The 15,257-nt window shown below is 42.0% G+C and overlaps 1 protein-coding gene across 1 annotated transcript in view; it reads right to left on the bottom strand.

The window, feature by feature from the left end:
- Nucleotides 1-15,257, bottom strand: part of MID2 (midline 2) — a 96,954-nt gene that overhangs the window by 21,419 nt on the left and 60,278 nt on the right. The window contains exons 3-4 of the mRNA XM_039233498.1: nucleotides 9,694-9,801; nucleotides 6,391-6,539 (exon numbers count right to left, since the gene is read on the bottom strand). Of these exons, the coding sequence (XP_039089429.1) occupies nucleotides 6,391-6,539; nucleotides 9,694-9,801 (257 nt within the window). The remainder of the gene's footprint in view (nucleotides 1-6,390; nucleotides 6,540-9,693; nucleotides 9,802-15,257) is intronic.

The raw sequence follows: 15,257 nt of genomic DNA on the forward strand, positions 1-15,257 counted from the left end.
CATGGAGGAGGGCACTTGTGGGGATGAGCACTGGGTGTTATATGGAAACCAACTTGACAGCAAACTATTTGTAAAAATAAATAAATAAATAAATAAAAACTGAGCTCTTTAAGGAGAAAAAAAAAAGATTTTAAAAATCAGAAAATCTAGAGTGTCCAACACCTGACTAATTAGAGTCCCAGAAAGAGAGATAATAAGTGGAAGTTATTAGTGAATAATGTAAGCACATTTCCCAGAATGAAAAGTCACTAGTCCTCAGATTGGAAAGACTACTTTATGACCAACAAAAATGAATGAAAGAAGACCAAAACTAAGGCATATTCTGGAGAAATTTCAGAAAAGCTGGATTAAAGATAAAACCTTAAAAGCTTCAGATTTTAAAATATAAATCATATTTAAAAGATTTGGAATCAGAATAGCAGAGGATTTCTCAACCCAACACTGGAAACTAGAGACAACAGAGCCATGCCTTCAAAATTATAAAGGAAATTTATTTCCAGCCTATCAAATGTGAAAGTAAATTTTAAATATTTTTGAAACAAAAGTTCTCAAAAATTTACATCCCATGTACTCTTTCTTAGAAAACTATGGGAAAAAATTGTTCTAACAATATTGAGAGTAAAACGGTACATGAAGGGGAAATCAGGCAAAGCTTAATGGAGCCCCTAGTTAAGAACACTGAGGAGCGCCTGGGTGGCTCAGTCAGTTAAGCGTCCAACTTCAGCTCAGGTCATGTTCTCATGGTTCACGGGTTCAAGCTGCGTGTTGGGCTCCGTGCTGACAGTTCAGAGCCTGGAGCCTGCTTCAGATTCTGTGTCTCCCTCTCTCTGCCCCTCTCCTCAAAAATAAACAAACATTTTTAAAAATTAAAAAAAAAAAAAAAGAACACTGAGAGTCCGGGAGACTAAGTTGGCTAGAGTTCACAGGGAAGAGTACCATAGAGGAGAATGCTGCACAGACAGAATTCTGGAGACCTTCTGAAGGTTCCCCTTTAAGTATTCAACAAAATACTGATAGACACATGCATGTGAGTAAACTGCCCAAGGACAAGGAAAGAGCCACCTAAAAAGATGAGAGGGAAAAATCTCTGGTGCTCACAAAGGACCAGGAATAGTGTCTGTTCCCAACAGCCAGGCTGGAAAGTCTCACGATGCATGGGGCACTTGGCAGAGTACTCAGAAACATCTTGCCTCACTAGTGTGGGAAAATTCCCCATAGACTAAACACTGCTCTGATTCCACCAAACAAATCTTAAAAGCAAGACCCAAAGGATCAAGCCATTTGCAAGTGACTTAACTGTGTCCTATAACAAAGCTTAAGAATAAAGGGCGCCTGGGTGGCTCAGTCGGTTAAGCGTCCAATTTCCACTAAGGTCATGATCTTGTGGTCCATGAGTTTGAGCTCCGCATCGGGCTCTGTGCTGACAGCTCAAAGCCTGGAGTCTGCTCCGGATTCTGTGTCTCCCTCTCTCTCTCTGCCCCTCCCCCGCTCACGCTCTGTCTCTTTCTGTCTCTCAAATATAAATGTTTAAAAAAGTGTTTAAGGGGCGCCCGGGTGGCTTGGTTAAGCGTCCGACTTTCGCTCAGGTCATGATCTCGCGGTTCGTGGGTTCGAGCCCCGCGTCGGGCTCTGCGCTGACTGCCAGCTCGGAGCCTGGAGCCTGTTTCAGTCTGTGACTCCCTCTCTCTGACCCTCCCCTGCTCACGCTGTGTGTGTGTCTCTCTCTCTCTCCTAGAAATAAATAAAAAACATTAAAAAAAATTAAAAAAAAAGTTTTTAAATAAAATTTTAAAAAAAAAAGATTTATAGAGGGGCGCCTGGGTGGCTCGGTCATTTGAGCGTCCGACTTCAGCTCAGGTCGCGATCTCATAGCTCGTAGGTTCCAGCCCAGCATCAGGCTCTGTGCTGAGAGTTCAGAGCCTAGAGCCTACTTTAGATTTTGTGCCTCCCTCTCTCTGCCCCACCGCTGCTCACGCTCTGTTTCTGTCTCTCTCAAAAATAACTAAACATTTAAAAAATTTTTTAATTAAAAAAATATTTATAGAAATAAAATACACGGCACCCAATAAAAGTCACAATGTCTGACATCCAGGAAAAAATTATCAGATAGGCAAGGAAGGAAGAAAATACAACCCATGATGAGAAGACAAAGCCATCAATTGAAACAGATGTTAGAACTAGACACTGTAATAGTTATGATAACTGTATTCCATGTTTTGTCTATGTTTTGATTTTAATGATTTTATCTGAGTATAGTTTACCCAAAACATTACATTAGTTTCAGGTATACAACATAGTGATTCGACAAGTCTATACATTATGCTGTGCTCACCACAAGTGTCACTACCATCTGTCACCATTCAACCCTATTACAAGGTCTTTGAATATATTCCCTATAATGTGCCTTTTATTTTCATGACTCATTCATTCCATAACCTGAAGCCTGTATCTCCCACTCTCCTTCACTCATTTTGCATATCTCCCACGCCCTTTACCTTGGCAACCATCAGTTTGTTATCCATACTTATAGGTCTCATTCTGCTTTTTGTTTGTTTATTCATTTGTTTTGTTTTTCTATTCCATATATGAGTGAAATCATATGGTATTTGTCTTTCTCAGTCCAACTTACTTCACTTAGCATTGAACCCTTGAGGTCCATCCACGTTGTCACAAATGGCAAGATCTCAACCTTTTTATGACTGTGTAATATTCCATCGTGTGTGTGTGTGTGTGTGTGTGTGTGTGTGTGTGTATACCACATCTTCATCCATTCATCTATCAATGGACACTTAGGTTGCTTCTATAGCTTGGTTATTGCAAATAATACAATAAAAATATTGATATATATGAATTTTTGAATTAGTGTTATATTCCATATGTTCAAAAGCTAGAGAAAAGGCTAAATATGTTAGGTAGAGATATGGATGATAAACAATGACCCAAACTGAACTACTAGAGATGAAAACAATAATATCTGTGATGTAAAATACACTAGAGAGATTAATGGAAGATTAGACATTATAGAAGAAATGGTTAGTGAACTCCAAGACATATCATTAGAAATAAGTGAAACACAGAGGGTAAAAATGGCGAAAACATGAACAGCACATCAGTGAGCTGATAACAACTTCAAGCAGCCTAATATATATGTAATTGGAATATGCATAAGAAAAGAAGGCAGCATAAAAAAATACTTGAAGAAATGACAGCTGAAAAATTTCCAGATTTGCAGAAGTCAATTGTTAATATCTAAAACTGAAAAAAAAATAGCAATATAACAATGTTATTTAGAAACGTAAAGGTAATGCCAATAGAAATACCCAATGGAGGGGCGCTTAGGTGGCTCAGTTGATTAAGCGTCTGACTCTTGGTTTTGGCTCAGGTCATGATCTCATGGTACATGAGATCAAGCCCCACATGGAGCTCTGAGCTAACAGCCCCGAGGCTGCTTGGGATTCTCTCTCTCCCTCACTCTCTGCTTCTCCCCTGCTTGCTCTCTCTCTCTCAAAATAAATAAACTTAAAAAAAAAAAAAAACCTAATAGAGTTGAAATTGCCGGCTTTGTTAGAAAAGTGTAGACTATGGCACTGGACTCTATCCCTTCCTAGTTGGGTGGTTTTAGGCAAGTCACATAACCTCTCTGAGCCTCATTCTCTCACTTTTTTTTTTAATGTTTTTTTATTTATTTCTAGGAGAGAGAGAGAGAGACAGCGTGAGCAGGGGAGGGTCAGAGAGAGAGGGAGTCACAGACTGAAACAGGCTTCAGGCTCTGAGCTGGCAGTCAGCACAGAGCCTGACGCGGGGCTTGAACCCACAAACCGCGAGATCATGACCTGAGATGAAGTCGGACACTTAAGCGACTAAGCCACCCAGGCGCCCCTCATTCTCTCACTTCTAAAATGGGCATAATAATAGTGTTTATCTAATGAAGGTTTTATAAGGATTAGATGAATGAATACTTACAAGGCCTTAGAATAATGCCCAACACAAAGTAAATGCTCGATATTGTTATTATTGGAGAGCAGAAATCGGGAGTGGGAAGAAGATTGTTATTTTTTGCGATATGAATATTAGTAACATTTGACTTTTTAACTACGTGCAAGTATTACTTCAATATAAGTAACTTTTTTTTTTTTTAAATATAAGTAACTTTTAAATGTTTAAGAAGAGGGACGCCTGAGTGGCTCAGTTGGTTAAGCGTCCGACTTAGGCTCAGGTCATGATGTTGTGGTTTGGGAGTTTGAGCTCTGTGTCAGGCTCTGTGCTGACAGCTCAGAGCCAGGAGCCTACTTTGGACTGTGTCTCCCTCTCTGCCCCTTCCCTGCTTGCACTCTGTCTCTCTCTCTTAAAAATAAATAAACGTTAAAAAAATAAATGAATACAAACTGAATACATAAATAAATGTTTAAGAAGAGTAAATCAGAGGTGAGGAAATGGAAAGATCTTCAAGAAGTTTTCCATAAAGGGGGCGCCTGGGTGGCTCAGTCGGTTGAGTGTCCAACCTCGGCTCAGGTCATGATGCACAGTTTGTGAGTTTGAGCCCCACATCAGGCTCATTGTTATCAATGCAGGGCCCACTTCATATCTTCTGTCCTTCTCTCTCTCTGCACCCCCCCCCGGCTTGTGAACCTGCTGTCTTTCTCTTTCTCTTTCTCTCCCCCCATCTCTCAAAAGTAACATTAAAAAAAGAATTTTCCATGAGGGAAAGAGAGGGATAGGGCAACAGCTAGAGTAGGTAGGAGGCAGAGGAAAGTTGTGGGTATTTTATTTTTTAAAAGGAGAGACATGAGTGGGTTTTTAAAAGTGCATGTGAAGTCAACTAGAGAAAGGGAGAAACTGAACCTATGGTAAAAAGGAATCATGTGACACAAAGCACATCTCTTCTATTATAATCAAAAGGGAGTGGGGACTCATGGGTGTGGATGTAGGTATGCCCAGCAGCTTGGTTTGAGAAGCTGAGGAATTTGTCATTTCCTACCTACCACTCTCCCTATAAAATAGGATGTAAAGTCATCTCCTGAGCACGAGCAGGAAGGTGGTGGGGTTGGAACTTTGAGTTGAACACAGAAAATGTGAAATGGCCATTATGGAGAGAAGGCAGAAAGAAAGCTGAGCAAAGCAACACAGAAGGATTTTTAGGTCGGTACCGAGGGCCCAGGGGAGATTAGAAGCCATAAATATGCGATGCACTAGTACCAACCTCTTTGGTTATGTGAGTTTCCTCCAGCAGGGTTCTGCAACTCTAACATAGGCATGGCAAAGGTGGGAAGAGCTGGGCTGCTTCACGTTGGGGGTCTGATCAGTTTGGTGGGATAAACAGACAGTGGCATAAGGGAACTGGGCACACAAAAAAAGAGAGTGAATAGCTGAAATGAGAAATCACAGACCCTAAATAGGCCGAAGAAAGAAGTGAAGACAATAGGTAGCTGGTAGGTAGCAGTCGGGCCTTAGAAGCCCCGATGAAGTTGAAGAATGGATGTACTGGAAGAAAAACAAACAACGGTAAGTACAGAGGTTGTAGTTAGAAGGTGGGATGTTTTAGTTTATTCTGAGTGATGATGAGGTTCAGTATGTGAGCCATGGAAGTGGGTGGATGAAGGGGAGCAGAGGTGAGGGTCACTGGAGGAGGGGATAGCAAGGAGCCAGGAGATTAGATTGCTAGAGTATTAGATGTGGTCAGCCATGTGCATGTCGCCAATGTCACCCAGAACGATTGCAGAAGCAACAGAAAGGAATACTGTGAATCCGGAGCCAAAGTCTTCAGTAAATGAGAGATAGAAGGAGGTCAGACTTGCCTAATGAGCCCCCGTAGCCCCTTGAAGCCTCGGTGACTCTGAGCAATGTTTCACTTTCGCCTTCAGATTCTTTGCAAATGTTGTATAGACGGCCCTCTGAGGATTCATGAGTCCTCTGAAATCTTATACAAAATCCTATGTGTATATATGTAATATGCATTTTTTCCTCAGGAAGAGCGCTCCTGACAGTCATCACTCGGTCAAAGGGGCGACTGCTTAAAATAAAAGCCTAAGGATTATTGCTCTAAAGATCTGTGTGATGGATAACTAAACGAAAACAATGAGAACTGCACAAAGATTTAGGAAGAGCACATATCTGTATGGCCAAAAGTTTCTCTGGCTCTATGCCTAACATCAACATAGAAAGCTCCAGTACGGAGGGGTCATGACTGGCTGGGCGCTAGAACAGGTGAGCTACTCAGACAGAGAGAGAGAGGCAGAAATCCACAGGGCAATGAACCACTGAGGTTCCATAACTCTCTGGTGAGATTGTCAGGTGGCGGCTGCTACATACATCCATGCCTGAACCGAATTAAGAGACTTCAAGCTGCCCCCTTTTCAAAAGAGCAGGCACGTAGATGGAGAAGGCACTCACCTCTCAGCGATATTTTTTGCAGACTGGAGAAACCGTGCCTGGTCATTTTCTTTCAGGATATGTTCGGCTTGGTTGATGAGGACTGTTGACCGTTCAAGACACTGGCGGCAATTAGCAACCTGCTGTGCCAACTTTCTCAGCTTCATTACCTTCAAGGAATGAGCCAAAGAAAAATGAGATGAAACATCCGGGGCTTAATTAAAAACGATAAAACAACACAAGGCGATTTGCTGCGGTAATTCTAAAAATAAGGCCTATTAATGTCCCCATACTAACCACTCATCTCCTCACCTTACCCTCTCCATCTGTCTTGCCAGCCCCTCTTCTCATCTCCAGCCCACTTACCCACACTGCATATACAGCCAGTTATATACTCTAGTTCATCGGCCTCCTCTTTTTTATTGGTAACATTAATTTTTCTGATTACAAAAGCAATGCATGCTCACCAGAGAATATTTCGAAAATAAGAAAGTGTAAAAAGAAACCCTAACACCCAGAGATCACCACTGTTTACATTTTATGGTCAATAGCTTTTTATATACATGTTTCATAAAAAGTACCTCCTTGTTCTTTATGAGTATCTACATTTCTGTGTATATATTTCTCTATGTATCTGTACACATACTTGTGTGTTCACAGACCTGGGGTCGCAGAAATTTCAATTCCTGTGTTAACTGGAACCACCCAGCATGGCACAAAGTACTGACTATCACTCCAAACTCTCAGAACTCCTCACATTGTATACACAGTATGAGCTTCTTATAATCACTACACTGACTGGCAGACCAATAAGCCCAAAACCATAGAGATGCAAGGGGGCTCACACCTGACCTTGACTGCACTTCTTCAATTCCTAAGCTAAAAACCTGGAAATCTTCTCTTTCCCCTTCATCTTTCATAGCTAATCAGTTGATGATTCTCATCATTTCCTTTCTAGTAGTGCCTGCTATGTTCTTCCCTTCCATTTGTGCTGGCCTTTCCCTGGTTTAGGTCTTCATCAACTCCTATCAAAAACCATTCCATTGGGCACTCAGTTGGTCAAGCATCTGACTTCCGCTTGTCATGATCTCTCGGTTCATGGGTTCCATCCCCGCATCGGGCTCTGTGCTGACAGCTCAGAGCCTGGAGCCTGCTTCAGATTCTGTGTCTCTCTCCCTCTCTGCCCCTCCCCCACACATGCTCTCCATCTCAAAAATAAATAAACATCTAAAAAAATATTTTAAAAATTCCATTAGGTGTGCTGTTAGATTTTGCACTTGCCCTTTTTCTAATTTCTTGAAATAGGCCTGGAGTGCAATGTACTTTCCTCTTAGGACTGCCTTTGCCGCATCCCATAGAGTTTGGATTGTTGTATTTTCATTTTCATTTGTTTCCATGTATTTTTAAATTTCTTCTCTAACTGCCTGATTGGCCCATTCGTTCTTTAGTAGGGTGTTCTTTAACCTCCATGTTTTCGGAAGTTTTCCAGACTTCTTCCTGTGATTGATTTCAAGTTTCATAGCATTGTGATCTGAAAGTGTACATGGTATGATCTCAATTCCAGCCCCTCTGGAAAACAGTGTGGAGGTTCCTCAAAAACTTAACACTAGAATTCCCCTATGACCCAGCAATAGTATTCCTAGGAATTTACCCAAGGGATACAGGAGTGCTGATGCATAGGGGCACATGGACCCCAATATTCATAGCAGCACTCTCAACAATAGCCAAAACATGGAAAGAGCCTAAGTGTCCATCAACGGACAAATGGATCAAGAAGATGGGGTTTATCTATACAATGGAATACTACATGGCAATGAGAAAGAATGAAATCTGGCCATGTGTAGCAACATGGATGAACCTTGAGGGTGTTATGCTGAGCGAAATAAGTCAGGCAGAGAAGGACAAATACCATATGTTTGTACGTATAGGAGGATTAGGAGGAACTTAATGGAGGACCATGGGGGAGAAGAAGGTGGAAAATAGTGGGGGAGAGGGAGGGAGGCAAATCATGAGAGACTCTTGAATGCCAAGAACAAACTGAGGGCTGTTGGGGGTGGGAGGGAGGGGAAGGGCGGTGATGGGCATGGAGGAGGGCACTTGTGGGGATGAGCACTGGGTGTTATGGGTGTTATATGGAAACCAAATTGACAATAAACTATTATAAATAAATAAATAAATAAATAAACTTTAAAAAGTCAATGTCATAAAATACAAAAGATAATGGCAGGGAAACTCAAACACATTGGAGGAAGTAAAAGTCGCAACAACCAAGTGTGGGATCCTGGACTGGATCCTGGATGAAAAGAGGACAAAAGGATAAAATGTGAATATGGACTACATATTAGATAATAATATGGGTGGTTCTTGATGTCCACAACTTACTATAAAATGGCTTGGCCTAATGACAAAAAAATTTTTTTGGTACATACATATTTCCTAAAGCTAATATTACATACATACTTCCTAAAGCTAATATTAGAAAGCTAATATTACTGCTCAATTTAGATGAAGGGAATAGAATTTCAATTTTTTTGTAGTTTTGTAAATCTTCAGAGCCAAGAAACATGGTTACTAAAAATACAAACTTAGGGGCGCCTCAGTGGCTCATTCTGACTCTTGATTTTGCTTCAGATCATAATCTCATGGTTCGTGGGGTTGAGCCCTGCATCAGGCTCTGTGTTGTCAGTGCGGAGCCTTCTCTGGATCCCCTGTTCCCCTCTCTCTACCTGGCCGCCACTCTCACTCTCTCTCTCAAAAAGAAACATTAAAAAATTTCAAAAAAAAAATTCCAGAAGCCTCTTAATTTGCTTCTCTGACTTCAGTATCATCCTGTTCTGATCTATCCTGCAAACCTCTGCCATACTGATCAGCCTTCTCCCTTCCTAAGAAATTGAAATGGTTTCCCAATGCCTTTTAGATTAAACCCAAAGATCTTATAATAACATGCATGGTCCTGCCATAATTCTGGCCCTCATTTCCACCATTACATTTTTTCTTTTTTCTTTTTGGGTTGACTTATAACATTCATTCAGTAAAGCACCCACCTCTGAAATGTACAACTCAATGATTTTTTTTTTGTATATTACAAACACTATGTGACCACCAACCTGGCCAAGATATAGAACATTTCCAACACCCCATAACTGCCATTATTTTTACTGGATTCATTGCACTAGGTTAAACATTGCTTCTTCTCTGCCTCCCTCCCTACAACCTCATTTCTTCTTACTTTTGTGATCCACATTCACCCTGGAATCATCAAGAGGAATCTGACATATGTAAAGTCAACTCTGCCTTGGCCTCACCGAAGTGGCTGTGCTTTACCTTTGTTTCTTTGATTTTGACAGCAATCATTTGCTTCCTCTGCTGGATGATCTCTACCAACTCGTCACATTCTTCCATAAGTTTTGCCTCATGCATAGCTGTATTCACCTGCCAAGAAAGTCCAGAATATTACACAGTGATTGCCGCCTTTGTCCCCTGCTGCCTCTCAAAGGTTCGGATTGACAGCTAAGCATGCACAACTTCTTCCATACCTCCCTCATAAGATCCAGTCCTAGAAGAAGGGTAGAGATGATGATATTAATGATGCAAGGGCATTGAAGCACCACAGATAGGAAGCTCTCCGACCTCTGGTAGATCATGATGGTTAATGGAAGGCTGGGCAGAAGGACAGATGAGATGGGGGCATGTTATTCCCACTGTGCAACTCCCTTTACCCCAGCATCCTGTTCTCCTGCTGCTCTTTTGAAAAGAGGGTAAGGAGATTTTAAGTATGTCAGGAAAAGAGGATCCCTCTCCACAGGCACAGTAATATTAAGATAACATCCCAAGAATCGACTTTCCACCATCCTAAAACAATGGCTTCAATTTTCCTTGTTTCCTTCTAATTCTTAAATATATGAATGAAGGGTGCCGGGGTGGCTCAGTCAGTTAAACATCTGACTTCAGCTCAGGATGTGATCTCACGGTTGGTGGGTTCGAGCCCCACGTCGGGCTCTGTGCTGACAGCTCAGAGCCAGGAGCCTGCTTCGGATTCTGTGTCTCCCTCTCTCTCTACCTTTCCCCTGGTCACGCTCTGTCTCTCTCTCCTTCAAAAATAAATAAACATTAAAAAGAAAAAATACCTCTCCTATTTTATTTTTTTAATTTTTTTTTTTTTTTTTTGAGAGAGAGATAGAGACACCATGAGCAGGGGAGGGTCAGAGAGAGAGAGGGAGACACACAGAATCTGAAGATAGGCTCCAGGCTCTGAGCTAGCTATCAGCACAGAGCCCGACGCGGGGCTCGAACCCATGAACCGTGAGGTCATGACCTGAGCTGAAGTCGGATGCTTAACTGACTGAGCCACCCAGGTGCCCCACCTCTCCTATTTTAGAATACTGGCCACATCAGAATATCTCCACTGCAAAGTCAGAGTGGGGTCGGAAAAAAAAAAAAAAAGCCACCGTTTTTCATTGTCTTTCCATATCCTGATTTCTCCTTCCTCCCATCTCTACTACTATTGACATTAGATGATAGGAAGTCCCCAGCAGGGCTGAGCTGAGAGAGGGCATCTCTGGGTTGTCTAAGTGGAAAGGCATGTCATTTAAGCACTTAATGTTCCAATGCTTTAGAGATACATTATTTCGTGTAATGCTTATAAGCACTTTATAATTAGGAGTCATTTCTATTCCCATGCCACAGATAGAGAAACTGAAGCTCGGACAACGTGAGCGGCTTCCAAGTAGGTGGTAAAACCAGAATTCAGATCGAGTTCTGCCAAGAGAAACCCCTGGGCTGGCTGGGTGGGCGGACGAGGCTCAGTTCCATTTGAGAGGCACACAGAGCAGTCACACAGGGAAGCACAATCATTCCAAGAGCCTACTCAAGGATCACTCCAGCGGAGCTCTAGAAAGCCGAGGAACAGACAACGGGTTACTTGAGAGTATCAAAACACCAGGGGCTGGGTATGCTTCATTAGCAAGGTAGGATTGCATTTCCAATCGCTAGTCCTCTTCACGGGATTCCTTTACCTACTCCAAACCCGGCAAAATGCCTGTCGCTGGACCCCGCTGCCGTCTCTCTCATCCTCTAAGGTCCCCACTGACCAGTTTTCAGTTGCTTACTTAACTGAAATAAAATACGCTGGCGGTATTTCAACCTTATTTTGTTTTATTTCCACTTTGCAGAGGGAATGCCATAATGAGAGCTTCCATGTATTGGGAATAAACAGTCCCACTCCGGCCATTGTAATTGTTTTTTTCTCAGACTCCTCGCCCTTTCCCTAAATTGGATCTGCGTTTCCAAGGCAGATAACGTCACCCTCGCAAGAAACTCCCACTCATGTGAAAATTGGAGATTCATCTAGTGCGCCCTGGATCTGTGTTTAGGGTATCTGGAGACTTTAGTTCTCATTTATAATTTCATTTTGAAGCCGCTGATGGTGTAGGACACAATTGTATGGTGCCTTTTTCCTTATAGTTTAGCCCTTGGGCCAACCGTTACGTAACACTCACTATGTGCTAAGCACTACCTCTATCAGTTTACTTTAACTTGATCTCTCAGTCATCAAAACAATCCTCTGAGGCAGGTACCAGCAGCCCCATTTTACAGATGGGAAAACTGAGAACAGAGAGACTCAGTGACTTGCTCAAGACCACACACCTAGTAAGTGGCAGAGATGGGATTTGGACCCAGGCATACTGACACTATAGTCCATACCTTTAAAGCCATCACACTAGACTGCCTCCCCAGGCTAATATAACAAAATTCCTGTCCAGTTTCTGACAACCATCACCTTTTGCTCCATCCATCTTTTAAAAAAAAAATTAATGTTTATTTATTTTTGAGAGATAGAGGAAGAGAGAGAAAGTGAGCAGGGAAGGGGTAGAGAGAGAGAGGGAGACACAGAATTTGAAGCAGGCTCCAGGCGAAGCTGTCAACATAGAGCCTGATGCGGGGCTCGAACCCACGAGCTTTGAGATCATGACCTGATCAGGAGTTGGATGCTTAACCAACTGAGCCACCCAGGTGCCCCCATCTTTATTCTCTCATCCCATTCTCTTTAGTCATTCCAGATCACTTGTTCCCCTAGGGTCCCATGCACCTCTATGTCCTATGCCTTTCCTCAAGATTTTGTTCACTTGGAAAGTCATTTCCCTATTAGTTTACTGAACAAACATCTACTGATGTTTCCAGATCTTGCTCCAAAATCATCACTTCTGTAACTTTTTCTCACCTGCTTGGACAAAATGCGTCCCCTATTTATACTACCATAGCACTACATATATAGTTCAATTATACCATTTACTACCTTATACAGTAGGAATTTGTTAGTCTGTCTTCCCCACTCAAACATGAGTTCTGGAGACCAGGGATGGTGTCTTATTTGACTTCATCTCTAACATAGTGACTGGCATACGGTAGGTGTCCAGTAAATATCTGTTGTATTGAATCGAATGGGGATAGGGAATAGCTCACTGCTTGCTAGACATGTCCGCTTGGTTACTCAAGTTACCCTGAATTCAGTACGTCTAAAAGCAAACTCATCCTCTCCCCTCTACATCTGGCTTCCACCCCTGATTTCTTTCCTTCCTCCCTCCCTCCTTCCTTCCTTCCTTCCTTCCTTTGTCTTCCTTCCTTCCTTCCTTCCTTCCTTCCTTCCTTCCTTCCTTCCTTCCTTCCTTCCTTCCTGCTAATACTATTATCTTTACTGAAGCTACTCAGGTTTGCTTACTTCTGACTTCTAATTCTCCCTCAGCCCCCACATAAATTCACAGCAGTCCCAAAGTCTTGCCCTTCCTTTTCTTTTCAAGCTCACTGAAATTTTTCTGGCAACACAATGAGGCTCTGAGCCAAGGAATCTATAAGTTAAAGTCCTTATCACCCTTTTGGACTGTTACTATAAAAGATTTATTAATTCTTTCCCCACCTTCAGGATCTTTCCTTTGCCAACCACCCTTGTGACCCATCCTATACATACCCTGAAATCAGGAAAAATCATCACCATCTTCATCATCAAACATATATGAAGCATCTTTTATGTGCATTATGAACATTATGTTCAGGCCCTTCTCTCAATAAACATACAATATTTAAGGTTTTTTCTTCCAAGTTGGGGAAGGGGTAGAGAGCGGGAGGCGGTCAGAGGATCTGAAGTGGGCTGTGCACTGAAGGGGCTTGAATGCACAAACTGTGAGATTGAGGCCATGAGCCAAAGTTGGACACTCAACTGACTGAGCCACCCAGGCAGCCCAATAAATTTGCAATCTGAATGGGGAAAAGCCACATGCATATAAAACAAACATGTCAAGGTAGAATACCAATGAGTGATGTAGAATATAATCTCTAGAAGTTGAAGGGAAAGATCACTCTCAGTGGGGGAAGTATAGAAGAGATGCCTGAATGCAGTGGGACTTGAGCCTTAAAGATGGATAGGACTTAGATTTTAAAGGTAAAAAGGAGAGAAATTTTGAGCCAAACTAACAAAATTGAACTTTATTCATTAGGCAATACGGTATCCTTGAAAAAATATTTTTTTGGGTAGGAGGGTAGGATGAAATAATGAATTTTAAAAATACATATATTTTGGGGGGCAGAGGGCACCTGGGTGGCTCAGTCAGTTAAGTGTCTGACTCTTGATTTCAGCTCAGGTCATGATCTCCTGATTTGTGGGATTGAGCCCCTCATCAGGCTCTTTACTGACAGTTCAGAGCCTGCTTGGGATTCTCTCTCCTCTCTCTGCCCCTCTCCTGCGTACACACACACACACACACACACACACACACACACACACTCACTCTCTCTCTCTCTCAAAGTAAATAAACTTTAAAGAAATTTTAAAAAATACATATTTTTTAATTGAAGTATAGTTGGCATGCAATGTTACATTAGTTTCAGGTGTACAGCATAGTGATTCAAGAACTCTATATGTTATGCTGTGCTCTCCATAAGTGTCGCTACCGTCTGTCACCATTCAACACTATTACAATACCATTGACTATATTCCCTATGCTGTACCTCTCATCCCCTGTGACTTATCCATTCCATAACTGGAAGCCTGTACCCCCCACTCCCCTTCACCCATTTTGCCTATACCTCCATCCCCTCCTCTGGCAACCATCAAGTTAACTTTTTCCTAAGAAAAGATGAACTGGGATTGATTTGATTGGGGGTAATGGTAAACCGGGGGGAGGCGATTTAGGAAATGATTTTGATGTGAACAGGGCCTAGCCAAAGAGGGTAACAGGAATCGAAAGGAAAGGTCAAATATGAGAAGCACTCCCTTGCTTGAAAAACTTAATTAGACAGCAAGCTCCTTGAGGAAAGTTTTCATGTTGCTTTGTTTCTCCTGCTGTAACAGGCGCAATGCTTTACACACAACATTTGCTGATTGACTTAGTAAAATGAAAAATCAGAAGAATGACAAACATTAGAAAATGTACTATGGCAAACACATTTTGTACAGAAAATGTAGATTGAAGTGAGGGAACTAGGGTGCAGTATGGACAGTTGTGGTGGGCAAAATAAAACAGCCAGGCACAGGTAGTAGAGCAGAAATTTGGCTGAAGAGGCAAAATCCCAAACGAAAGGTAGAGCAGTGACATTAAAATTTTTCCATGTCAAGAAGCAGCCCAAAAGAGCAGGTTCCTTGAGTGTTTTCTGAACAGGAGTTACTCCAGGGTAAAACTGTCTTCGTGATGTGAATAAAACATCTCAAATTGCTTGGAAGGTACTTGAAAGCCCTGGTATGCAGTTTTCCTTGAAAATTCACTGACTATTTCACTCGTTTATTAACCCTTAGTTGAAAACAACCGGGCTTATCTTGATACGCACTTTTGGTTGGTTGGTGGACTGGCTGGCTGGTTGGTTGGTGGAAGATTCCACATCTTTATTCGGCCTTTGCT

Source organism: Hyaena hyaena, unplaced genomic scaffold (genome assembly GCF_003009895.1).
Source record: "Hyaena hyaena isolate Hyena2069 unplaced genomic scaffold, ASM300989v1 scaffold_77, whole genome shotgun sequence".
NCBI classification, from domain to species: Eukaryota; Metazoa; Chordata; class Mammalia; order Carnivora; family Hyaenidae; genus Hyaena; species Hyaena hyaena.